Here is a 25,868-nt window from a genome sequence, read left to right as displayed (position 1 = left end):
GGTGCAGTTTGTCATTTAACAGGGAGAAAGATGGAATATGTTCTAATTTTGTCATGGAGCATTGGCCCATTGAGTCAGGCCTTGTGTCGTAGCAATTTCTCTATATAAAGGAAGGCTGGTCCTGGTTTCCTCTATTTCATACACATACTGAATGTCTTTTTACATCCAGCTAGTTGGGGAAGAAGATGCTGTTTTATACAAGGAGTGATAAGTTCAAGTCTAGAAGCAAAAAAAATCCCTTATTTCTGTGCTTGATGGGTTAAGTATTTTATATAACATGTTTTATAGCAAAAGGGCTATGTTTGTACAGAAGGAGGTGCCAGAACGCTAATAGAAGTATAGTAGCTCATCTGATGGGTGGGACAGAGTTCTGTGTGCTGTTTGGAAAAAAAATTTAACCCCGTGTAAGAGTGTAGTATCTGGCATTGTTAATTCTTGACATTTTGTTATATTTCTGGGGCTCTTGACAAGAGGAGCTTCATCTTGTCTGTAAAAATTTAATTTGTAAAGATAAAAAAAAAAAAATTCTTAGAGGATTCCATCAGAAGCTTGTTAGCATGATCCTGTCTTTGGCATGAGAACATGGAATAGAAAAGAATCCAAGCATTTTAATTTGCTGGGAGCAAAAAGGAGCTGGTTGGTAACTTTGGGATGCAGTCTTGCTCTCTGAAGCACATTACTTTGCAGGCGTGCAGGCATGTGACAGTGTAATCCTACTTGGGGCTTGCTTAGTTTCAAGCATGCCTAGGGCCTCCTGTGGCCCTTTTGTTATTTCTCAGCCTTTGGCACCAAGTGTCAGTGGGGGATGTGTGGAGACAGGGAAACGAGAGAAATGGATATTAGAATTCAGTAGCAGATTTAAATTAAGCAGAAACCTCAGTATGTTATAAACTTGTAAGGCTATATATACACTATGGCATGTGGCTGGACCATAGTTATGCTCAGCAAACCACTGAATATTATAGGACAGTTCATACGTTTTCTAATTCTTTCCAGAAAAAAAGAGGATTTCAGTGCTAAGTAATACCTTGTTATCATATTCCTAGCTGTTGGCAGCAAAGCAATTTGAACTTTCAAAAATAGCAGATTAGATATTTCCCTAAAACTATACATATTATTTAGCATCTTACAGATGTTCTGGCAGAACAGCACAGGGATTGGCAGAAACTGGGGCTGGAAGTGACTTAGGGGAGCTAATAGTGTTTAGTGAAGGTTATGGAAAAGCACAGCTTTCCACCAGATGTCCTGTGAAGAGAGGTGAGAAAGGAGCAGAGATGCCAAAGCAGGAACTGCTCATCATGAGCATGACTTTTTCAGCCAAGAGAAGTCCACGCTGACTATGTCATTGACAATGTCATTTGCATCCTTAGTAGGAAGAGTTAAGAACAGGAGTGAAAAAGCTGGTAGCAGTAGACATAATGTTCTGACCTCTTAAAATGTAAGCATGAGGTGCGTATCTCAGAGAAAAATACTCCTCACAATGGTGGAAACTGAAATCAGGGTTCTGCTATGATTGTAGTAAGGCCAAAAATGGAACTAGAAAGTTTTGTCTTGGTGTGAAGACTAAGTGAAACAGGAAAATTAAGTGGGCATCCAGTGCTGTGATGTAGGGTCCAGAATCAGCTCACATAGTGCTGTTAGTGTTCATAGTCGTTGGTGCTGTAGCTTCAATAAGGGATTCTTCACCAGAAAATTAAGCTGTGTTTTCAGTTACAAACTGTAAATATAAAGTCAAATACTTCTGAAGTCAGTGGTGTTTTTGATTTCAACTGATGCAATTGAGGGCAGAGGTTGAAACATGATTTTTGTTTCCAGATGTATTTCAAGCTGTATTTCAAACTTGTTTTATATGAAGAAGTAAATAATGTGTTGTGAGGTGGGTTAAGATCATAGGCAACACAGGTTCACACAGTTTTATGTATATTAGCTTGTTTAGGGTGTTCTATCTGTGTAAGTTCTTGGCTGTATCCTTGTATTGTAGAAAAGCAAACTCAATACAGCTATTCTGGAATGAGTTATTTAGCTACAGGAGATATAGTTCAAAGACATTTTACTACAGAACATTTTTCCTTATATTGAAAGCCATCCTTTTGCAGGATACTTTTTGATTAATGATGTTCAGAATAATTTGATTGTTATTTCTAATATATCCTCAAAGTTTGGGTTTGGGTTCTTGCTTGCTTATGTGAATATCTGAGACACAGTGACGAAGACTGGGACAGCAAAATCGGGATTGCCTGTAGGAATCCTCCTACCCCTTCAGAGTCATGGAGAAAGCCTGTGTTCTCAGAGGCCAGAAGTGTGGGAAACTCTTCAGACTGAGAGTAAGGAGCTATGTGTGTCTTAATATATGTAAGCTTTGACTTGGTTTCAAGTACTTCCCTTAAGACTGGAGGAAGGACAAAGCTGCAGAGTAGGGAGACACGTGAAGCCTGGGGTTAGGAGCCTTAAAGTAGGATAAGGTGTTGCTTTAATTGTATGTGTTTGTCTGTGTTTGATTGAAGGTGGGGATAGCAAATATCCACCGTTTTGGCAAGGCCTGAGAAGCTTGTTTGAAGTAGTTTTGAGTATGTATATAATGTAGGAAGGTTTTAAAAGAAGGAGAAAATAGTTGTTAATTTGGACTATTCGTGGTTGAAACATGAACACTTGCTTGTAATAAGGAGAAATACAGTAACTTTTTCTTTACAGAGAGCTTTTTAAAAATACTAATTCAAATTAAGATTCGTATATTTTGTGAGGTTTTCACATAGCGGGGGAAAGCAGGGTATCCTGTCTGACTTCATCCGTATGTAAAGATGGTGCCTTCTTTTCTGTGAAGCTTAAGATAAAAGAGTTTTGGTTTTAAAGCACAAGGTGGTTAGTACTTGTCTTTAGACTTCTAAATAAAAAGATTTTTATTTTATTAACTTTTTTTTTAAAATTTATTAGCAAGGTGCTTATGGAGAAACATTCATCAGAAGCTTTAGAAATTGTAGGAGATTTATGATGTCATATGATGTCATTACAGCAATACGCTGCATTATAAAACTTCAGAGCAACCACTGCTGTACCACCAGGGTGAATAATGGAGCATTCATTCACTCCTACCAAATCCCAACATCAGATATTCCACAGGTTCTCTTAAAACAGAAATTGTGCCTGTAGGAACATGTACTGAGAAGTAATGTTTCAGAGAGTGTAATCAGAGTACCTCAAAAAGAGTGGTAGATATTTATATTTATTTTTTAATTCCCAGAAGTAAAGAAGATGTGTTAAAACTGCACAATAGAGATTCTTAGAGGTAAAGGCTCTTCATATAGAAGTGCTGAAAAAAATCTTGGCTGTCTCATGGGCATCTGGTGAGAAGGAACACTAGAGGCCAAATGCTGCTCAGTTACACCATCTTATGTTTGGAGTAGTGCCAAAGACGAGCGCTTTCCCTGCTGTGACTGGACTGGGGGGAGTACAGCTCTGAGGGGTCTGAGCAACCAGTGACTCTACTCTAAACCACACATAAAAGAAGTTTAGCAATCTTGGACTGTTGAACAATGATTCATTTTATAATATGACCGCAAAATGTAGCTGTGTTGGTAATGATTGCTTTAAACAGCTCGAGAAGCTGAACGAGCAAGGAGAAGTTGGGATTACCCTTAGCCCTACTTAAGTGTCCTTGTTGGGCCGGAGGTCAAGGCTTCTTGGTATAACTTTTGCCCTGGGCTGCACAGGCAGACAGGCAGGGCAGAGCTGTGCTGGCAATAGACAGACAAAGGTCTCATTCTTTACTGGTAAATGTGCTTTAACAGCCATCAATGTATACTAATGCTTAAAATGAAAAGAAATGTTAAGTCCTGCTGCATGTTGCTTGTTCAGGATGTTACCAGCTGTATGGCAAATACATCTATAGTAGAGGAGGGAGAGGAAGATGCAAACAACTTTCATAGCCATCCTTTCATATCTGTAATTACATCCAGACTTAGCAGCGGTGTCATTTCATTTTGCAGAAGAGCGTGGCCGCCCTTGAAGTGAGATTTGTTGGTGTTCAATCCCACACGGCAGAAAAGGTCCATTGTGCTCTGACCTGCTTTAAAACAAACCATACTAAACCATGCATGCATACTCAAAGAGTCCCCCCTTTTTATAGACAACTGCCATTTGTTGCAAGGGTTGCTATGGCAAACCAGGGCAGAAAATGCTGTCTTGATGTTAAAGCGAAATACTTAGAAATTGTAAGGAGACAGATTTTGAGAATATAAATTAATTAAATGGCAGTAATTGCATTATTGCACTATCTTGCCAGCGAAATAGCTATTCCTGTGAGAATCTATTACTGTGTTAGGTGTTGGAGTAGAGTGTAATTTTTTGAATGTGCTCTAGGTTTTCAAAATCTGTCTTTGTGCTTTTATTTAATTCTAACTAGTGATAAATAGTAGCTTAGCCTTGCAAAGGTGATCATCATCGGGCATGCTTGAGTTGCTAAATCTGTAAGACTGAATAAACATTTGCAGTTTGGGCTTTAAACTGAAAGAAATAGCTAACTATAACCTCACCAATCTGGCCTACACAGCTGCTGGATAGTTTGCCAGGCTGGGTTCATTGTCTTTGGATTTGGACAGGAAATCTTGCGTTTCTTCCAGATAGAAGTCCTACAGCTGTCTAATGTGCCTTTTGCTTCTTGGCTGCTGGAGGTGCAAAGTGTCAGGCAAGAAGAAGACTTCCATGGGACATTACTTCATTTGAGAGAAAAAGGAAAAAAAACACAAGCCTGTTTTATGTTGCTTGTCTTGTTTGACCCCCTGGGTCCTGAGTACTTAACAGGTCTGACCTTGTTGCAGTTGTGCTCTTCTTCAAATCAGCAATGAAATGATGAAGAATAAGCTTCATAAGAACTGATAAAATGGATGCTGCCTAGTGTCTTTTTAGTGCCATTTAAAAAGCTGCTTGGACTTCTCTTTTTTGCCTTAAATGCTGAAAACAAAACAGTGTCCTTACATCCATAACAGTTATTTGCTAAAGTACTTCCTTATATTTTTAAGTGAGACTGTGTTATTGTCCTTTGATAGTATTTGGGGAGAAATGAAGATTAAAATGCTTGTTTCCCACATCTGAAATAGGACATTCAGATTTAAAAGAAGAAAGAGAACAAACGACTATATAGGGAAAGAAATGAAAAATGTTTTTTGTAGATGGATTACCTTGGACCATGAAGAACCTTCCTCAGGGTGCCCTGGTGAGTGAAATCCTTTCTGTAGGTGTTCTCCAAGCATCTCTGGTCTTGGCTCAGTCTTGATCAGTCAGCCTCTGCGTGGCTGAATGCAGGCACAGGCTGGTGGCTCTGTGCTGATTATGCCAATATTGCTGGTTTTATGAATTGACCATCTGCTGTTTGCTTTTGTATGCACTTAAGAATCAGGCAGGAAGAGCGCTGGCAGTAGCCTAGGATTAGTACCTGCATCAAAGTTCAGCAACTCTAGAATCTTCTCAGTTTTGCCACTGCCAATTGTCTTCAAAAAATCATCTTTAGTTGTCCTACTAGTACGGCTTGCTGCAGGTGTTTGTGCTGGTTAACAGAGGTAAATGTGTGCTTCTGTCAAACTTCCAGAGTTCATTTTAGTACACCGAGAGTGTCGTTTTGTACGCTCTCCTTGGGTTCCTGAGTAGGCAGTCGACTGGCCAATGCATCCAAGGAATGGAATGTGACAGAGCTTCTGTGTTGTGGATTGAATTTTACAACTTTGGAAGAGGGACCAGCAGCTTCCCAAATGGGAATTTAATGAAAGAGAAATGTAAAAACGTTTCTAACTAGTTCATGTCAGCATCTTAATCTGGAACTGGCCGTGTCTAATGCAAGATGCTTTTCATGCCATCGTGTTTGCCAGCTACCTCTTAGACTAAGGCATCTGTAGTGATTCAAGAGTTCAACTTTGTGTTAGAAAAAGAAAGGCACTTGTGCAATATCATTAAAAGCTGAGCCAATTTTTTTTAATATGACTTACTTGAATCCACTGTCTTTCCTAGTATTTTGTGAGGCATTTTTCTTTCTCATTGCATTTATTGTTATATAATTGAGAGGCTTTTCATTGCATTACCCACCTTAAAATAATCTCATGTTCAAGGCTAAAATTAAGTAGTTCTGCAAACCTGGATATTCTTATGGTCACTAATGCAGATGACTGAGTGCTTTGAAAAGGAGTTTTTTTTCCACTTAAGAGCTTTTCTTAAAAATGACAAAGAACTAAATAATTTTGAAAATACAAAAATGGTTAGTTGTAAACTACTTTTTCATACATGTTGCAGTCATTCCTTGTGCGTAAACATGTGCATAAAACATTGTAGCTACAACCACAACATTCGTGTTCATTAGATGCTTTTTTATACTAACTCTGCATTGTAAATGGATAATATTTATCTTAAATGCTATATTTTTCCTCTATGGTTACAACCACAATTAAACAGATTCCCTGTGTGGAATTATATCCCCAACTACTTACTCCAAGGTATTTTTAAACTTTTTGCCTAAATGATGTGCGTTATTTTAATTACAGCACATAATAATTATCTGGAAGGTATTGGTTATTATGTCAGTCCGAGGTGGCACTTAAGTCCTTTTCTTCTCACAATTAACAGAATAATAATTGTTTCAAAGGCAGGCAGGGATGTGAACCTCAGTTAAATCCTAGCAGACATGTCATTATCGTAGCAGGGGAAAGCAAAGGAGCGGGTCCCTCCCTGGGCGAAAGCATTGGGAACAAACGGGTGCCTGTATTTACTTTGGCGGGCTGAAGCTGTTGTGAGCCCAGAGTCCCAGCCAAAACCAAGTGAGCTTGGAGTTGACTTGAGCTGTTTCTCAAATGTTTTTGTGAACTCTCACTTTTTTTTTTTTCTTTTTTTTTAGTTCTCCATGTTGTTTTAATTATATTTCTCAGTGCTGGGAACATCACACTAGGTCTTCCATGTTTCGGGATTATTTGTGAAAAGATTTCTTATCAGCTAATAGCAATTGTTTAACAAAAAATCTTCACTGGTTAGGGCAAAATCTGAGCTCAGATGTGTGATCACATAAGGGAAAATTCCATTGAGACTTGAAGTGGAATTGAAGCCCCCTCTTTAATACTTTTGTCTAACATATGTCACTGTATTAAAAATAATTGCTTTGGTTCCTTAGAGGGGGAGAAGTAGGGCTTTTTTAAAACCTGGAATTCTATATTGAGTAGGCAAATAAACTCCTGAGATTGCTTTCATTGGAAGAGGATATTTTAAATGGTACCTTTTACTTGAATGTTGGCCAGTTTAATTTAGATTATTGCTTCTGACAATTAACCTCGTGTTGGGCTGCACTTGTCTCATTAGCAATGTGGCGAGTGATGAGCTTGGATCCATGAGGGCTCAGCTCTCACCTGGGAAACTCCCCCGCCAAGGCTGTGCCACTGCTTATTAACAATTTATTAACAAATCCACCTAAAAGCCGTCTGTGGAGAGATGGGACTGGGGGATTAAACAAATATATTTGTAGTCTTATAAAATTCTTGGAATAGTTTTGCCAAGAGAGAAAGTTAAACAGTACAGGAGGCATGGATGTAAGTTTTTAAAATACATTGATTCGAGATGATTTGGTTTTGATGTTTTCTTTTTCAAACTTCTTGTAGTTTGAGACAGAGTTTCTCCTTCAAAATGTATCTGCTTTATAAACAGTTTTAAATAAAAACAGAATATAGTGGGTGAGTGTAAGAATATGGCTAAATAATTAAAGAATAAAATTCTTAAATTCTGTTTGAATGTAATACTTCATCTGCCAGGAAATGATCAGTTGATTTGTTTTTCATTTAAGCAAAGCCAGTTACGCAAGTTGTGGTTTTATGAACTGATTCTCTCTTTTTTTCTCCCCTGATTTTATATCCACCAAAGCAAAATATCTGTTACTTCCACAGTCTGCTGCTCTGTGTTACACAGGGAATATTCTGAAATAATATCATCTTTTGGTGGTGGTTTGGCGAACAAAAGGTTTGAAGATAATTTTGTGTAATAAGAATAATGACTTCACCAACTTCATATAGCTTTAAAGCTTCTCATATAAATATTGTCAGAGAATAACTACTAATGTCCGTACCCCAAGATGAAATACAATAAATTTTCTGGCATTTCTAGGAGAAACAGCTGAAAAAAACTTGTTTGCTTTTCAATTTTTTTTTTTGAACTTCTTATGTACTTCCAAGTTATAACAGCAAGCTGTGTACTTGTGTCTAAGTTTAAAACATACATATCAAATGTGTAGTGTCCAGAGTTAGCACAGCTACACATGTATTTATGTGCAGGAAAGTGTTAGTCCCTGAAGTAAGGTTTTTATTTTTTTCCTCTTCTAATTTTAATATGCTTTGTGTTACATTGTATCAGCTCCCTACAAATGCTTTAGTGCTTCTACTGTGAAAATCAGTAAAGGGAGCAGGATTTAAACTGACTACTGTGTACTCTCCCTTTACTGTGGCTTTGCACATAATATTTGCATTCACTTAAAAAACATCACACCTGCTATTTAGAAATAGTTATTCCATTGAATATCTAAAAATGCATACACGAAAGCAGATCCAGAAGAGAATATATCAAAAAAGATTTGTTGTGGCAGTAAAGTGGGTCATTTTAATGGAAAGCAGTGATATTTTTCTCTCCTTGGCTGCAGTGAGGGAGGGGTGTGTGCAGCTGGGCAGTTGGCTGTGCAGCCCATATGTGCACAGTGAAGAAGGCTAATGCTGAGGTGTGAATTGACTGGCAGCCATCGCCACGCCTGCCTGCCCTGTTCCTCCTCCACCACGGCAGCTTTCCCTGCCCTGGGAACAGCAGCTTGGTGTATTCTGGGCTGCCCCACTCTGTATGGGCTGAGTGAGCACCCTTGGGCATGGCTCTTGTGGAGCAGGCATCCCTTGCTCATCCCTCTTATGGCACCTCTAGTGCCCTCTTCCTCTGTTTATAAATTTGAGTCAAATGCACGGGAAGAAGATGGGAAGAAAAGTCGTGACTCAAGCTAAACAGAGTGTAACTCGTTGCCTTGGGGGTAGGAGGAGGAAGGGATGTTAGAGGTTTGTGGTTTGGAGATTTATTCCTGTAGAGCTGGGAGGTGCTGGCCGTCATTCAGAGACGGGAGCAGCGAGGCGTGGGCAAGAGGAAGGTGACAGTGATGTGGTCCTGGGTGGACGGGTGAGCAGGCACTGACCAGCAGAACTGCTTGCCATGGGGGATTCTCAGATGGGGTCAAAAGCATCTTATTCACTATGATAAATGTGAGGTCTGTTTCAGCAGGAAAGAAGACCTATTCATTGATTTGCAAGCTCAGAATTGAAATGGTTTTCTTTGTACACAAGAAGGGCCTAAAATGCTGGTAACAAGGTTGAGACCATTTTCTGTCCAGGTGCAGTTGCTGGTGGAGGGTTCTGCTGTCTCACTGAGGCTGAGAGAGAGTGTACATCGTTCTTCCCATCAACATGTCAAGCCTTCCTGTCTTTTGTGAGACACAGCACTGAAAATTCCCTTTCTTCTACTGGCAGAAAACTCCTCAGCCATAATAATAGCATAATTTTGCAGTTCTGCCAAGATTGCTCAAAAGTTTAGGTTGTGATACTTAGTTACATTGGCTAATACTTTCTTTCAGTATGAAAGTGGCTCAAAAGATGCTTCAGGTATGACATTCCTTTTGTTTATGTAGGTCATATGGAGGTACTCACCGCAGTGAATGGAATATGAAGCCTTTTGTACACTACATAACAGGATAAAAGCTGGCTTGAGTCCCTAAGCGCCCCCATTTCATTTGTAAAGAGCTTGTTAGCTCAGCCTTAACACAAAGTGTTCAGATTTCAAACTCTTACCTTACTTTTTCTAAATTAGCAGTGTTCTCTAGACATCTCCAGATGATGGGCCTTGGTGTCTTCAGTTTGCTTCTTTGAACATGTGATCAAAAACATTTCACCTGAGAAGCAGGTAAAGGAGGTAACAAAGAGGTCGCTGTTTTGGACCTCCAGCAATAAAATTATTCCTGATTATGAGATTGGGTAAAACTTAATTTTCAGCATGGCTTGACCGAACAGCCTCTTGAATTTCATTAGTATAACATGTTTAGTCTAGAACACTTCATCTAGACGAAACCATTTCTCAAAAAATCTTATAGATTAATCTCTAATTTATCAATTTTGTTTAATACTTAATTTTTTTTCTCCTAGATTGCAATTTTAATGGTTTGGCTTTGATCTTTTCCATCTACACTACAGTGATGACTGGTCACACTGATTGGGACCCGTACTGCATGAGCTTTTCAAATGAGTTAATCTGTTATAAACTGTAAACTGAGGTCATCACCTGGGAAACATGAGAGCTGTTTTAGTGCTGATAGGCTCCCCTGACTGGATTTTCATCCACCATGAACTCAGATGTCAAATGAAGAAAGGAGGGTATTTTTTTTTTTTCTGATTAGAAGAAATTCCAAATAGTTTTAAGCCTGAATTACTATAGTATTTTAAGCATCTTAGATTTTTAGGATAATTCTTTAGTTCCAAAGTTTTTTCTTACTCAGAAAGTCTTTGCTTCTTTGGTGTGTGTACCTGTCTTAAGACCTCCAGTATGAAACAACCAGTAATTCTCCATGCCTCCAAATGAACAATAGGCTTTGGGGGAGTAAAATAGACTTTCATTAAGATGCAGATACCCACAGTGCAACCCACGTCCCACCACCTGAGTGAGTGCCAAGAGCAGAGAATAGATACTGGCTGTGGGAAACGACTGTGTCGGCAGGAACCAGATTGAGGCTTTTCCTCCAGGGTGACCTTTGAAATCAATCAGATTGTGAAAACGATAAACTTCCCAAAGCTTCCTTGGTGTGTTGGGCTAGTAATGCTCCCTCAGTGCTGAGATCTGCTCTGGTTCCCTGTGCCAGTAAGGAGAAGAGAATATAGCTGGATTATATGAGAGCTGTTCAGCCTATTCTTTGAGAAGATGTGTGCAGTGTCTTCATCTTCCTGCATAGGACTTTGTGAAGCAGTTATTTATATCTTGTTTTCTCCTTTAGCACAATTTTATTAGTTGAAATCCCCAATCAGATACTCTATATTTGTGGTACATAGGAGAATGCTGGCAGCAGTATAGGTTGTGCCTTATGGGGAAATGGTATCTCTGGTAGATTACAGGGATTTTCCAATGTTGGTGCCATGTTCTGAATAAGGCATGATCCCTTGGTATCTTTCTTTAATTATATTCTCCAGAACTGGGAATGGGCCTCTAGATTAATTTTCTTCTTCCACACGTAGAAGCTGTGCATACGTGAACCCAGGACACCTGGGGCTTTGGGAGATGATTAGAAATGACAGTCTCTCCTCCCTTTTCTCTTGAAATATCGCCATGCAGAGTTTCTTATCTCTTCGATTTGAACATGAGATAGAGTTTAGGAAAGAGGAAGAAGTGGTGAGAAGAGGTATTAGAGCTCTCCACCATCTCAAAAGGGTGTTCACAGTGCCACCAGTGCTTCAGGCTGTTGGGGCTTGGAGTGTCTGTCCATTAAACACTCACTCTGGGATAGAGTTACTTTTCTTCATAGCAGCTCCACAATTTCTATATGCTGTGATTACATGACAATCTTAGCTGCTACTAAAGAAGTGGGGAACTGGAAATGCTTCTGAGCATGATGTGTGTGTGGTGCAAACTTCCAGATCCAAAATGTGAGTAACTCTTTCCAGTCTTTGCCATGTACACAGAAATTTATCATTTAAATTAAAAAAAAAAATAGTTATTTCTGTCTTTCTATTTTTTGGTCTCTTCTTCACAAAATGACTAACGTGAAGTTAAAATGCTAACAGAATCCAAAAAGGATCTGGTGGCTTTGTAAGAAAATAGGTTCAGTTCTAGGAAGATGTGGGCTAAGAAAACAAATCTAGGTTCATCTCAGCATTAATGTGGGCTCATCAATGGTACAAGGGAAAACAGTTTTTTTCTGAGTCTGGTAACAGTTCCTGCTTGCTCTGAGTCATCTCCTCTAGTGGTGAACTAGTCTTTTTTTTTTCCGCTTTTGTTTTCTGTTGATAGGAAATGTAGCATAGTTCAGTAACCAGAAAAGCTTTATTTAGACTTGTCAGAAATGCAGAATTTTTTTGCTCTTCCTGGGAATAAAAGAGAGAGGTGGGGAACTTGAGATCAGATTATCAACAGAAATGAGCGTCAGAAAAGGAAAATTTCTTATTTAATTTAATCAAACTCATCTGAATTTGCAATGCTGCCCAAATTAAGAACAAGGGTTATTAAAATGTATTTTTAAAAAGAGATATTACAACCCTAAAGATCCTATTCTCTGTTTCTTTCTAGTCGATCAACTTGTAAGGGAGGGGTGAGGTTTAGTCCCTTACTTTTTACCTGTTTGTGCTGTGAGTGAGATCTGAGCCTAAGTATCAACAAACAGTCTTAGGTCAGTTGCCTGTTCTTAAATATACATGTGTATGCAGATTTTCATGGATACTGTTGCTTCCATAAAAAATTTTAATATAAAATGCTAAAATATAAGTGTAACCATCCTTAACTGCTTCATGGTGGAATTAGTTTTTAACTGAATGTCATTAGAGATACTGGGATCACGCTTGTGGATATTTTTTGATCTTGTATGGATCTGGATATACTCTTACAGTAAGGCAGGTGCAAAGAGCAGAGGGCTTCAAGGTTGAAGGACAAAATTTACAGCAACTGTATCTTCACTTATTGCATTCATGTTGAATTAGTGGAAGCAGTCATTTGAGATTATCAGTAAAGTCCTCTATCCCTCTATTTCCTCAGCAATACTTGCTTTTCTATCCTGATAGTTAGATGCTGTCCTGCTAGTTTTTCAGTTGTTCATGTTTTTTTTCTCATGGAAGTCAAGAACTGAATGTCTGGTGGGAGGAAAGAAAAGACAGAAGGCAAACCAGAAGTAGTATTTTAGTGAAAAAAACATTCTGCTAGTCTTTATAGAGCGTAAGGAAAACCCCAAGACACAAATCTGAAACTAAAGAGATTAAGCTGTTAAACTACATAGGCCAGAATACAAAACTGCATTAGTTTAGAGGTTTGTTTGTGCAGCACAGCATGCTGTATGCCCTTATTTTTCTTTGGACTTGAGACCCATGCATTTTCAAATCTACTTGTAGTTGACTCAACACAAAGATAGTTGGCTACTGTATGTTTGCAGTCCGAGCCAGATTTTCTGTGCTCTCTGTAGCTGTTGCTTTGAGTGGGCAGGATATTCAGATTCATACAAGGCCAAACAATGTCCGTAGGCTTAAGTCTAAGCTTATTATCCTCTACAATGTCCTGTTAGCAATGCTCTTTTATAACCTTTAAAATGTCTTTTGTGTATTCAGCTGCAATGCCATGTTACTGTGCTGTTTTTTCCTCTCAGTAGATTGACTTTCCATGGGAAGCTTATAGGCAAGCATTGAAGTTGGGTGAATTGAAGGAGTTTGGGGCACTGGCATCTTTTTAAAATCAGATGCAGGGTTTTCCACAGGCAGGGAAATCTTCTACCTCTCCTCTTCTCCATTGGGAAACATCATATAAAATTCAAGAAAGGCTTCTGGAAGGTAGGGGCCTAAGGCTCTCTGCCCAGATACCCTTTTTTTGCTGAATTTGTCATGAGGCAGCTTGTGTTCATAGCAATGCTGACAAGGAAGGTTTGACAGCAAATGCTTGTGTAAAGCTCTGGTCCTTTTACTCATGTGCAGCCCTTTATAGATGGTGAGGTGGCAATATGGTCACCAGGTCCAAAATTTCTGGTGAGATGATCCAGGCATTGTTTATGGCTGTTCAGGAACATGTGCAGTGGAGAAAAGCACCACCTGTTGAGTACACTTGCATTCATGTTTCTTAGCAACTGATGCAACTACACTAAAGCCCCACTTCTCAGTCTGTAAGGCTGATCTGGAAGCACGTTGCAGGTCCCCACTAGCTGTATCTGCTTATGTTGGCTCTTTGGAAAGGTCCTAAATTAGAGACAGGTCCTGGTGCCATGCTGGGATGGCAGGGAAGGAGCACATTTTACCAGGGAGCCTGGGACTCAAGGAGAGACAGCTGGTGTCCGAAGCAAGAGGAACAGCCATGGTTTTAAGGTGGCAAAGCAAACCTCTACTCATGGCAACAGCTAAAGAAGCTCTGTGATCAGGGAATAAGCTGAGTTGTGGCACTCTGGATTTCAAGGGCGTTCAGCAGGCACTGCTCCCTGGGAGTAGCCACAGCCTGTGCTCCTGTGCAGCTGAGCAAGCTCAGGTGTCCCAGGACTAAGCCAGGAAAGATTTTACCACAGGAGCACAGATTGCCCAAAAGACAGTAATTTCATGCACAGCTGGGGGGAATGCCCTGCTCTGGGCATTATTGTGAGGGTGACATTGGTGACATGCAGTGGGTGCTGCAATCCTATGGGCATACTGAATAACACCACTGAGAAAGCCCCAGTGTGAGGGTGCCTCTCAGGAGACACCTGGTGAGGCGTGAAGCTGAGCTCCAGGCTGGTAGGGTTCTGAAAGATACCTGGATGCAGTAGCCTTTCTGTTCTGAGTTGTCATGATTTAAAAGACTTTGTATTCTGCCGTGGAAGTGGTATTTAGAGGAGTGATTCTCTGTCTCAGATGAGAGAAGTGGACTTCTCTCTCTCTGTGCATATTCTTGCTGTCCAAGGCAAGTCCACACTTATCCCAAAAATTACAAAAGGGAGATAATATGCAGGACTGAATGTGGTTTTCCTCAGTGGAGGTGGTAGTTTTCTAAGTAATACAGGAAATGTAAAAAATACTTCAGAAGCACAGAATATTCTGAGTTGGAAGGGACCTACAAGGATCATTGAATCTCCTCTGGAAACTTAAGTGAATGGCCTGTTGTCATGCTGTTTTTTTAATAGTACTTCCTTTGCTTCCTTGCCCTTCTATTTATTTGTGGTATTCCTGTTCTATCATATAACAGGTTTAAAAATAATCCCCTGAAGTAAATAGTATCAATTTTTTTTTCCTGTTTCCTTACCAATTATTGACTGTTTTTTCATACTGAATAGAGGTTGGAAAATTAAATAAAGACTTCCAAAATAACAAGCTTCAGAAAATTTTATTTAATTTGTAGGTTCATTCTGTTTGCTCACTCTCTCCCCCTCTGTTTTTTTTCTTTTTTTTTAAGAAGATCTTTATTAATTTAGTCTAGTAACTTAGTGCCTATATTAAATTAATCTAATAAAAGTCAGGGTCCTCACATAACGTTTCCCAAATGTGAAGCAGCATCTATTACACGAGGCACAATCTTTTTACTGTAAAATGTAAACCCGATATGTAGAATTACAAGCCATTAAACTGTTTAGTGTATGTTATTTAAGTCGAATACTTCAGTACAGTCATGCTGTAGGAAAGGAAGGGGCAATGCTTGCATTCAAAAAATTAAAAACGCAAAACCAAGCTTCATGTATCAAAGTGATTTTCATCTATGAAAGTACTCTGAAGTTTGGCATTAAACCTTGCACCACAAACAGTCTTTCTATTGATAGTTACACCCATGATTCTATAAAATTTTTAATATGTAATCATATAAATATCATATGTAATTATGTAAATGCATAGTCTATACTAAAGTATGTGTACTGATACAGATGTGCAAGCCAGAAAGTGTTTAAATTGACTGGCTCATAGATGTGTTGTTTTGTGCTCTAAACCATCACTGGTACACAGAATTTCTGAGAGGATTTTTAAACAGCAAGAGCAAAGACTTCAACAGCAGCAGTTCAAGGGGCTTTGTGCTGCCAGAGCTCAGCTGTGCTTCCCCCTTGGGTGAAGGTCACCCTTTTGTGCAGAGCCCTGAAGTTGCACAAGTCCCATGAGCTGGGGCGAAGCATTCGTCATTCGGGGATTGTGGGTGTTCCTGTTGATTTGTGGATGTGTGCATCACAGTGTAATCACATAGTTTATTCCTGTTCTCACACTGAATTATTTATTATGGACTGAAATGAGGAAAGAGGGGGATTCTTTTGTATTGGCATAAGCATAGGGTTATGTTCATTGTGTGTTTTCAATCACTATATCACCAATATGTCAATTGGCAGAATACAGTCTACCTCACATGTAGGATGTTGCAAAGTTTGATTAATTAATGTTTTTAAAGTGCACTGGGGCCCTCTCATGAAAGATGCTTTAGAAGTATGGGGTAGGATTCTGCTGATTATTTTTTCTCATCTATTACACCAATGTGTCATCAATTGAAATTCAGTAGAATAATATAGGCACCCTTATAACAATGGGCAAAGGCAGTATAATATTTTCTTAGATTTCCCAAAAAGCTAGAAAAGACGGCTCAATAATATAATACAAAAATTATTATAATCAGTTTATTTTCTTGTAATTTTTCCCATTGCTTTTTCATCCTTTCTGCTTGAAAAGTCATTCACTTTGCTGGATTAACAGTAATAACTACAAATTATGGCTTTATGTTGTTACAGTGTGATGATATACTACAGCTAGTGTAGAAACACAGCTGAGTTGTTATGTACTGCAGGGGAGTGATTTCCTGCAAACTAATTTATGAGTAAATAATTCTTTGTACTTACTACATGGGACAGGCAGTTTTCAATTTCTGTAACAAAACACAGCTTAACAAAAGAAAATTACATACTAAAGCATAGGGACAAGATGCCTTTGAAGGGGATAAACAAATGCAATCACTGTCACAAGACCCTACCCATCTTGAAGGGAAGTCCTGCAATAGTGGCTGATAGAGAGATGGCTTGGTGGTCCCAGAAGCGGGGCTTTTATTGGGTATCTCTTTGAGGTGTTTCATTTGGAGCTGTAAAAGAAATCAGAAGTGTTTGGGTGTTAATGCTAACCTGCAGTTTCTCTGGAGGGTCTGTTGTTTTGATAAGAGCTGCTATTAAAAAGCACAGTGTTTGGTCAAAACTACTTGATTGAATTCACAAGGCAACAGCAAATGCTGGTTGTGTTCTTCAACCAGCCTCATGTTTGTAGTCTACCACTCTGGGGCTGTGGTCCTGGGATCCCTGGAATGCAAAGAAACAAATTCTAGGACACCTGATGAACTTTAAACCCTGGCAGATTAGCATTTAAAATAAATTACATTAATGCTGTGTATGCATTTGCATTAACACTATGAGTATCCATTTAAGATGTAATTCAGGTATGGTCATAATTTGTGAAAGATGGAATCAAGAGTATAGCCATGGTGAGAGCAGGGGATAGTTTGAAAGGGTGAAGCATGTTCTGGCCTGTTTGCTCTGTTTAGCCATAACAAGGAATTTGGAAAATGCCCCATTTTAAGAGTTTGATTTTACAGCAGTGATGTATTGGGGAGTGCCTGAGGTGCCTCCAGTAATTGTTATGGGGCTGTCCATATTAAAGGTTACCTCTGCAGCTGAGTGGGAGATGCGGGACCTGGTCTTCATTCCATTTAGGACCAAGTGTCATGGCTAGACTAGGATATGTATGTTCTGAACCCCAGATGTGGCATTCTTAGAAGGAGTGTACTGTGTGGCTGTCTTTCCATCTGCAATGACAAATGAGGTTTCTAGCCCATATAGATAAATAATTTTTATGGGACAGTGTGAACTACATAATGGAAAGGGTTTGCCAGCTTAGCTGTGTTTTTCTAGAAAGCAACTTTCTGCCTTTTGTCATTTTATGCTCCTGATCTGAGTAGTGATTCTGGAAGTTCGCTTTATACCCAGCCTTGTATCCATTCAGTTCACATCTCAGTAGGGTGATGTCCTAGGAATAATCCTAGTACTTTAGGGGCATCATTTTTTCAGGTGATAAAATAAAGCTTATGAGGATCTTGTGATGAGTTTTGCTGAATATAGAATGGGTCAGCTGTGATATAGCAGGGCAAGGCTTCTGTTCAGGGTAGAATTCTTTCTGCTCTCACTTGTGTAGTTACCACTTTTTTCTCCAAAGGAGCTGCTTTTTGAATGAAACTCAATTGGAAACATGCAGGCACATCATTGGCCTAAGTGGAGTAACAGCAGTAAATTGCAGTGGTTGTTTATGTACAAACCTGACACTCGAGCTCACAGAAGTTTGCCACTGGTGTGTTCTGCCATTCTTATGGGTAAAGGGAGTTACACACATTCTATGTGAAGTTACTTTGTCTTTTTTCCCTGTCTGCATTTTGATGAAGCTGAGGCTTAAAGTTAATGAAAGACCTGACTGTAGAAGTACATGCCATTCAAGAACCAACAGCCAGTGTGGATAGAGGATCTTTTCTAAAATAGATTTTGGAAAACAGTCTTTTGAGAAAACTGATGTCATTATTGTCTTTTATTGCCTGACTGGCCTGGACTGCATTCAGTCATTTCTTGGTGAGTTGAGAGTTGTTCTAGTGTATAGCCATTTCTTGAGCTGTATGCAAGCCTTGAAATCTGTTAGGTTTCCCTTCAAAAAACTTTCGCAGGAAAAAAGACCCAATAGCTACAGGAAAGAGAACCAGATTTGCTAACAGAAGAATTTTGTGAACTCAAGGAAGGTGTGTTTTTTTATTTCCTGAGCTTTTTGATCTGATATGCATTATCCACACATAATTTTGAGAAGGTCTGGAGCTGAAAGTGAAGTGATACTCTCGGAGCAGTAGTGTATTCATTAATAACACAGTGACCTTTGCTCATTCCTGTTCCACATCCCAAGTGTTAGTTGTGGTAGGATACGAGCTCAGCCAGGCCAGTTGAAGTGATTTTTTTAAAGGCCTGAGCTATATCATTTGAAGTCAATGAGAGGAACAATAAAAAAATGTGCATGTGAAAGTGACGCCTTGCTACCAGGCTGTTTTCATCTCAGGGTTGCTGTTATGCTAGAAACACTCAGTCTGGATAAGAAGGGACCTTTTTAAGGGGGAAAATTTTGGCCCGCTCAGTTTTGGCTGAGTAGTCATTCAGAGATGGCTTAGTATGCAGAGAACACATTTGCTCAATTAGGTGGCATCATCTTCCAAAACATAGCCCAAGAGTTGCCTGAAGTACAGTGTTGGTGCCATGAAATAAGCACCTCTGAAGTCTGCTGAGGAGCTGAATGGAAACCATGGCTTCTGGCTATCGTTTGGACCAGCTTAATGTGCTCTGGAAAAAAGTATTTCACACGTCACATCACACCGGCTGAAAAAATAGCGTGCATCAGCAGTGCTGTAACACAGAGTAAAGGACTCTCAGCAGGTGTTAACGTGCTGAGGCACTGAGCATTATGGTAACACCTGTGTTTGTTTAAATCCAGCCAAAACAATTTCCTCTCCAGTTGTAGAGGAGGATTAAAAAAAAAAAATAAATAAATCTCCCTAATTTCCAGTAGTAGCAGACATTCCTGTAAAACAATTTGCATAGTATTTCCCATGGTGCACTCTGCTTGCACTGGGATTTTTTTTTTTCTTTAAACCCTTTTAGTCTGGGGACACCTTTAGTAATGTCAGTGCTTCCCGGCCATCTCTTTGTCCTTTGCTAGCATTGCCAGGCCCGAGCAGTTGCAGATGGTGTGCTCTCTGAGTGCTTTCCTTAATTGAATGAAAAATAAAGCCTCTTGTAAAATATTACCAATTTAGATGTGACTTATGGGGCACATATGATGCTTATTTTTTCAATTACATGAAAACTTGGCGAGGTTGAACATAGGAAGCCAAGTGTTCTGTGAAGCCAGTATAGATTTCTGGATTTTTGGGTGATTTTGTTTTACATTATTATATAGCAGGAGGAGGTGAAGGAAGTCAGCAGCTAAACTGTGTTTTTCCAGCATGTATTTTACTCAGTGGACCCTTGATGCTCATTTCATGACTAATATATGCTGTACTATATGCATTTCTTGTTGTCACCAGAGATAACATTAAGTAAACTATCCCCTTAAGAAAAACAGCTTTTCTTGGCAAGTGGAATATGACTCAAGGAGCCAGCACTGGAGACATACGGTGCTGTGAATGAGTGCTGTGTGTTACTCTACTGGATCTGAGTCCAGGCACTATTTATACTGCAGCATATTCAGCACCAGATTGTTAAATCTTAATACTGAAACAGTGCATCATTGAAATGTTTTTGTTCTGTTTATGTCCCATTTTCAAGCATTGGATATCAAGCAACACTTACTAGCTTTTTGATTCGTTTGGACAATATCTCTCTTTGCCAAAAGCTTTCTAATATGCTCTTGAAATATTAGCCTGTCTGTACCAGTATGTTACAGTGAAACTTTGTGCCACTGAGGATGAACTAGGTCACTTCCAGCTTCTTTCAGTATGTGGTGACAGAATGCCTTGCAAAGCAGTACGTTGGTGGTAAATGCAAAGATTTAAGTGCTACAGAAAAGGAGTTGTACTAAAATTATTTCCTCTTCAATCTGTGTAGGAATGGGGAAAAATACTCTGCAGCACGTACTTCATGGGCTCCTTGTGTTCTGTTATTGTCTCTGTGAGAAGCTTTGTTTCACTGTTTCAGCGTGGTGTTTATTTTATGATCATTTTTGGGAGATCAGGATAAAAGGTTTTTGTCATTTACTGCAGTTCAATTAGTTCCAGAGCTGGTGAAGGGCTGGGAGGAGAAAGTGAGGAGGAGATGGTTGAAGTTTCTTGGCATCACAACATTCTTCCAGATACCCAAGAGGAGTTCTTGGCGTGCCTGTTATCTCAGAAGTAGTCGTCTCATGTATTAGTGTATTCATTTTTTTCTGGCAGTTGAGTTTATGGATGTCTTTTCAGAGATTAAACAGTATATAAAGAAGCCTCAGGAGGCATCAGTCTGAATGGGAGAATGGTGTCTTGTGAATTGTAGGGCTGAGCTGAGGAAAGTTAAGCGAGCAGAACAGTGGGGCAATGGGAGCACAGTGAAGGAGGAAATAAAAGCAGTAGTGGCAGTACTGCAGAACAAGGCTGAACTGCTTTGCTGTCATGTAAGATGGCACTGTGGCTTTCTTTGTTTGGTGTCTTCCTGGAAGTCATTCCTGGGATTAGTCATTGTTTTTGGTGTGGGTGGGCTCTCTGCAATTGTCTAAACAGAAATAATACCTCTGCACCAAATGGTTTGCCATCCAAGTTTACAGTCTTTGTGACAAGCTCATCCAGAAGAGGTGATGATCCCTATTAAAGAATGAACAGAAGTAGAAATAGAACTTACAGCATTCTCCCCCGCCTCCAAAAAGCTATTTTGGATCTGCGGTCAGCAGCTTGCTGTTGTTTGGTTCTTATTTTTTTTTTCCCACAAAGAAAAGCAACCGTCTGCATAGTGCAACTTGTATCTGGGAGTGAACGCTTCCTACTTGGTGGGTTTCCAGTGGCATCCATCCACACTGGGAATCGTACCATGCTTAGATTGTAACAGTGCTGAGAGCCCACGCATAAGAATTTTCCTGTTCAAGTCAAAAGTAATACATTTATTTACTGGAAAGCTTTTCTAGACTGCAAAATCAGGACTAGAGAGTACTTAAGCTTATTCTAACTTAAAGAACTAGACTTTAGAGCTAGTGAAAGATGTGAAGGGAGGAAGTCTCCTGTGCTTCCTTGAAGAAATTTAAGTCAGGAACATGTCAGCAACTATCTGCTAAAAATTTTAAACCTATTCCTGCTCTTCCTCACTCGTTGGTTCAAGAGTCAGTAGAACATATCTTTCTGGGCAAGACTGCAATAAACCTGAAGGCAGATCTTGAATCCTGTGGAAAATCAACCTGTCTGAAGGGTTTAGTAAATGGCTGATAAAAGATAAAGTATGGATTTTTTTGTTTTCTTTTCAGGAATAATCAAGCTTGGGAGGTGGAATCCCCTCCCTCTCAGTTATGTGACTGATGCACCAGATGCGACAGTAGCCGACATGCTACAAGATGTCTATCATGTTGTGACATTGAAAATCCAATTACAAAGGTGGGTGTTTCTGAACATCTGTCCTTCCCTATTCTCTGAGCTACTCTGCCGGTTACAGCATTGCTACAGAGATTAGCACATCCTGTCTTCATTAATTTCTGGGCTTTTGATGAAATGAAAAGAAAATGGAGAGAAGGGTGGGTCACCTGGCAGCTTTTTGGTGCATGTTCCAACTGATATTGTATGTTTTCTGAAGTAGCAGTATGGCAACAGAGAGGGGAAGGGCAGAAGCACAGTCAAGTAAAGGTATGGGGCTTTTAGAGGCAGACCTTTCTACAGCCCATAATTTAACGGATTCTTAAGTTCTAATTTTATCAAATAATAAACTCCTTGCCTTTTTCTAGGGGCTGCATTGTGAAAATCCAGGTCTTCTGCAGCCAGTTGCTGAGATGTGGAGGAGGGGAGCTTTTTTTACTTTTCTTTTTTTTTCTCCAGTGGTCTTTCCAGCAAACAGAAGACAAGGAAGGAAAGTGTCACTGCAGCTCCATTTGGTGTTTGGAAAATATTTTCCTTCCCTGAGGGCTAGCTCTGATTAGCAAAGCAAAAGCTCCCAACGCTTTTACACTTATTTACCCTCCTTTCCTCCTACTCTTCCTTCCTTTTCTATTTCTTCTTTCTCTCCCTTGTCCTCCTAAAGAGTCCTCAAATGTAAGGTCCCTGGCAGTGCATGGCAGGGCAGTGCATTCAGAGCTGCAGATAAGCCTACATTGCACATACAGCCTCCCGTAGCTGTATGGCCAGAACATGACAGAGAAAAGAGTGAAAAATAGCAGATAGTCTGCAATAACTTGCTGACAATGCTTTGAAGCTTTGGCTTTGACAGAAGAGGGGCCCACAGGGATATGTGCATGTCCTTTGGTGACAGGTACATACCCTCCAACTGTTCAGTTCAATTTAGAATTTGGAAGTAGCTGATGCCTCAGTGACATTAAACTTCCGAACAGCAACACGTCTTTTTTGTTGAATCTCTAATGGTGCTTGGGTTTTCTGATTTCCATGAGCAGGTCTTTCCTTGGTTTTCTATGCTGTTAAAATTTTTCAGTCGGGCTGCATCTCTGCTGTGTAGTTGTAAGAGTGTCTAGACCCTATAGCTGCTATAAAATGAGTGTAATAACTCATTTCCTCAGAAGTGTGAGCTACCAGGAGTTCATGTAGTCTATTGTCACATCTGTACTAGCAAAGGATATGAACCTGAGATTAAGGTCTAATTCTTTATCTTCAAAGTGCCTGAATGCCCGGTTGCCACATAAATAAAAGACAGTCCATGACTTTGAGATAAAAATGATCACTGATACTTGAACTCCTTAAGCACAACTGAAAGTTCAGCTCTGAGGGAAAAGCCAAGCTGTAAGGGCAGAAGGCAAAACCACTTTCTGGGGCCACTGGAGAGCATGCATTAAGGCTCTGCAGCAGAAATGGCAGTGGCAAGCTTCTCCCACCTTTTTATGTGCTTCTTGGGTCTGTCCCCAGGTATGCAGACACAAACCATAGGCTTGTTAAATTAAAAGAGGCACAAGTCATATGAAGGCAGAAGCTTCACTGCATATGCAGTTCTTGTGGAATGAAAGTGAGAATGAACTGCACGTGACAGATGTTGGGCATATGGCTTAATGTGTTTCTGAAAGGCTCTCGGATACTTCAGTGATAAGGGCAGCATAAGAACCTGTATAAAATTAAACTAGTATTTCAAAGTCACACAGTGAGGGCCCTCACTGTTCAGGGATTTTGTTAGTGGCAGCGCAGCATATATGTTTATTTTTCTACCCCAGCAGGAGTATCTTTGTCTGGAGAAGATGGCTTTACTCAGCCATTCCTGGGGCTCGCTTTATGCAGTTCCTTTTCTCTCTGTCAGGCCCCAGCAGGAATGGTTACGCACATGTATACCATAGGAGGATCAGCAGCCGCGTGTTGAACTGCACATCTTCTGGTAATCTGGTAAAAAGAGGGATAGAGGGGAGAAGCACCTTGTTGGACTGGCCAAGCAGGAGACTCCAGGGTTGTGCTTGCTGCTTAAAGGTCTATAGCACTTGCACACAAAAAGTAAGCATCTGTGAAGGTGATGTTTCTATCTGCTTTTTGCTTTCTGTTTTAACAGTTGTTCAAAGTTGGAAGACTTGCCAGCAGAGCAGTGGAACCATGCCACAGTTCGCAATGCCTTAAAGGAACTGCTCAAAGAGATGAATCAGAGCACATTAGCCAAAGAATGCCCTCTCTCACAGGTCAGTGCTTTCACCAGGCTTAGGGAAAGAAAGCTCAAACTAAACCTCATACTTGTTCTGTAAAGAGCCTACATGAAACAATTCCATAAATACCAAATAAATTTCTTGTTTTCTTTAGAAAGAAGAAATTCTAATTAACATGTTAAATAGTATCTTTACACCATGTTTCCTTAGTGGGTTGCCAGGTAAAACTTATGAATTAATTGATTGGTTTTCACAGACATGTAAATCCTTTATTTAGACTTTTATCTGACCTATTGCAATAGGACTGATGATCCTCAAATGCAAGATTTAAGTGGCTTCTTCCCACTAGCAGAGGCTTGCCTTCCCTCTAACCCATGGGGACCTCTCATCAGCCTGCAACCATGATAAAAAGTATGCAGTTTTAACAGTTGTGCCCCAATTTCTAGGAACCAGCAACAAAAACATGTATATGTAATTATGTTAAAAAAAGAACAAAACCCTCAGCCTCATTCTCCATGACTGCTTTTTAAACGGCAGTGATGTCATGTCTAAGACACAGGTTCCTACAGATGTCACAAGCTCTATTTGTACTTCAGATTGTCATAATGAGACATTCATAAAATTTTTATGACTTACTTCTCCTTGCCTCTCAGAAAAAACAGAGTAATACTTTATCACCAAGACCAGGTAACTTTGCTAGGCATGAAAAAAAAAATAAATATATATTGCCTTCTAAAACATGTACTAGAATCAGGTTAATCTGTCCTCTGTGTCTTCTAAAAGTCAAAACATGGGTAATTCCAGCTTCCTAGAAATCCAAGGCTTTGTTTTCTCATAGCCAACATTTATTGATCCTGTGATTGTCTGTCTTCCATTGCACTCTATGTTCATCCTACAATTCATGATCCAAAGCCTCCAGAAACCAAGAGAATTCTTCCTATTCACCACAACTTTGCCTCACTGTGGTATGATTACAACTCCAGGGACAACACAGAGAGTGAAATACAGAGATCGTAGCAATCACATTCTTCACCTTCTTCAGCCATGTGGGATCTGCAGAACTAACAGGAATGGAAGGGTTTTGTAAGGAAAAGCCACGGAACTTGCTGATTTAGTAAAGGAATAACAGTCACTGTAGATACACGTAGCGTGGAACACGCGTTGAATACAAAAGTGTTTTCCTTTTCACACAGTTTAAGTGTAATTTCTTTAAATAGAATTATCTGTGGAATCTGGTCAGCTAATGACGATTGCAGCATATGGTTGTCTCTGCCCAGTCTTCTTCAATATCCAGCATAACTAAACTGCATCATTTCATATGCAGAATTCATTTGTTGTCTAGGTCTGTTTCCTCCCACTTCAGTTTCAAAGCCTACCAGGTGGAAACGCTGCAGTTGGTTTACTCCTTCTATAGCCTCAGTCTGACATGCATTTACAAAATTACTGATGGCAGAAGTGTAGCAGCCAAAATCCTTGCCCCAGTATTTATTTAGCGGACAAAACTAAGAGGAGATCCTTCTGTAGGTAACAGGACTTGCTTACTTTTAAACACAGGTATAAATGACCTTGGGTAGTGACTAACCCTTGAACTGAGACTGCAGAATGCAGCTTGTATCATTATTATTATTGCTATAAAAAGTTTCGGTCTCTTTTGGTTTAGCTTACAAAATGCATAAGATACAATGGAAGGTTGTATAGAAGCTGTCTATTACCGTCATCTGAATATGCCTCTAATACAATTCCTTCTCCCAAATCAGTTTTAAAAAAATATCGTGCCAAATGTGAAATGTCATTACAACCCCCTTGTGGTTAATATATTATTGACAGCAGCAAATTGCAGAGTGGTCTCTTAGGAGT

The 25,868-nt window shown here is 39.7% G+C and overlaps 1 protein-coding gene across 27 annotated transcripts in view; it reads left to right on the top strand.

The window, feature by feature from the left end:
* The window catches only part of SATB2 (SATB homeobox 2), a 225,522-nt gene that overhangs the window by 129,412 nt on the left and 70,242 nt on the right, over nt 1-25,868 (top strand). For all 27 annotated transcript variants that reach the window (XM_086897150.1, XM_086897170.1, XM_086897166.1 and 24 more), the window contains 2 exons: nt 21,702-21,828; nt 23,924-24,047. In XM_086897150.1, the coding sequence (XP_086753276.1) occupies nt 21,702-21,828; nt 23,924-24,047 (251 nt within the window). The remainder of the gene's footprint in view (nt 1-21,701; nt 21,829-23,923; nt 24,048-25,868) is intronic.

The sequence above is a fragment of the Cyanistes caeruleus genome, chromosome 7, assembly GCF_971803275.1.
Source record: "Cyanistes caeruleus chromosome 7, bCyaCae1.hap1.1, whole genome shotgun sequence".
Taxonomy (NCBI): Eukaryota; Metazoa; Chordata; class Aves; order Passeriformes; family Paridae; genus Cyanistes; species Cyanistes caeruleus.
The sequence above is the reverse complement of the archived record's forward strand: the minus strand, read 5'-3'. Positions and strand labels throughout refer to the sequence as shown.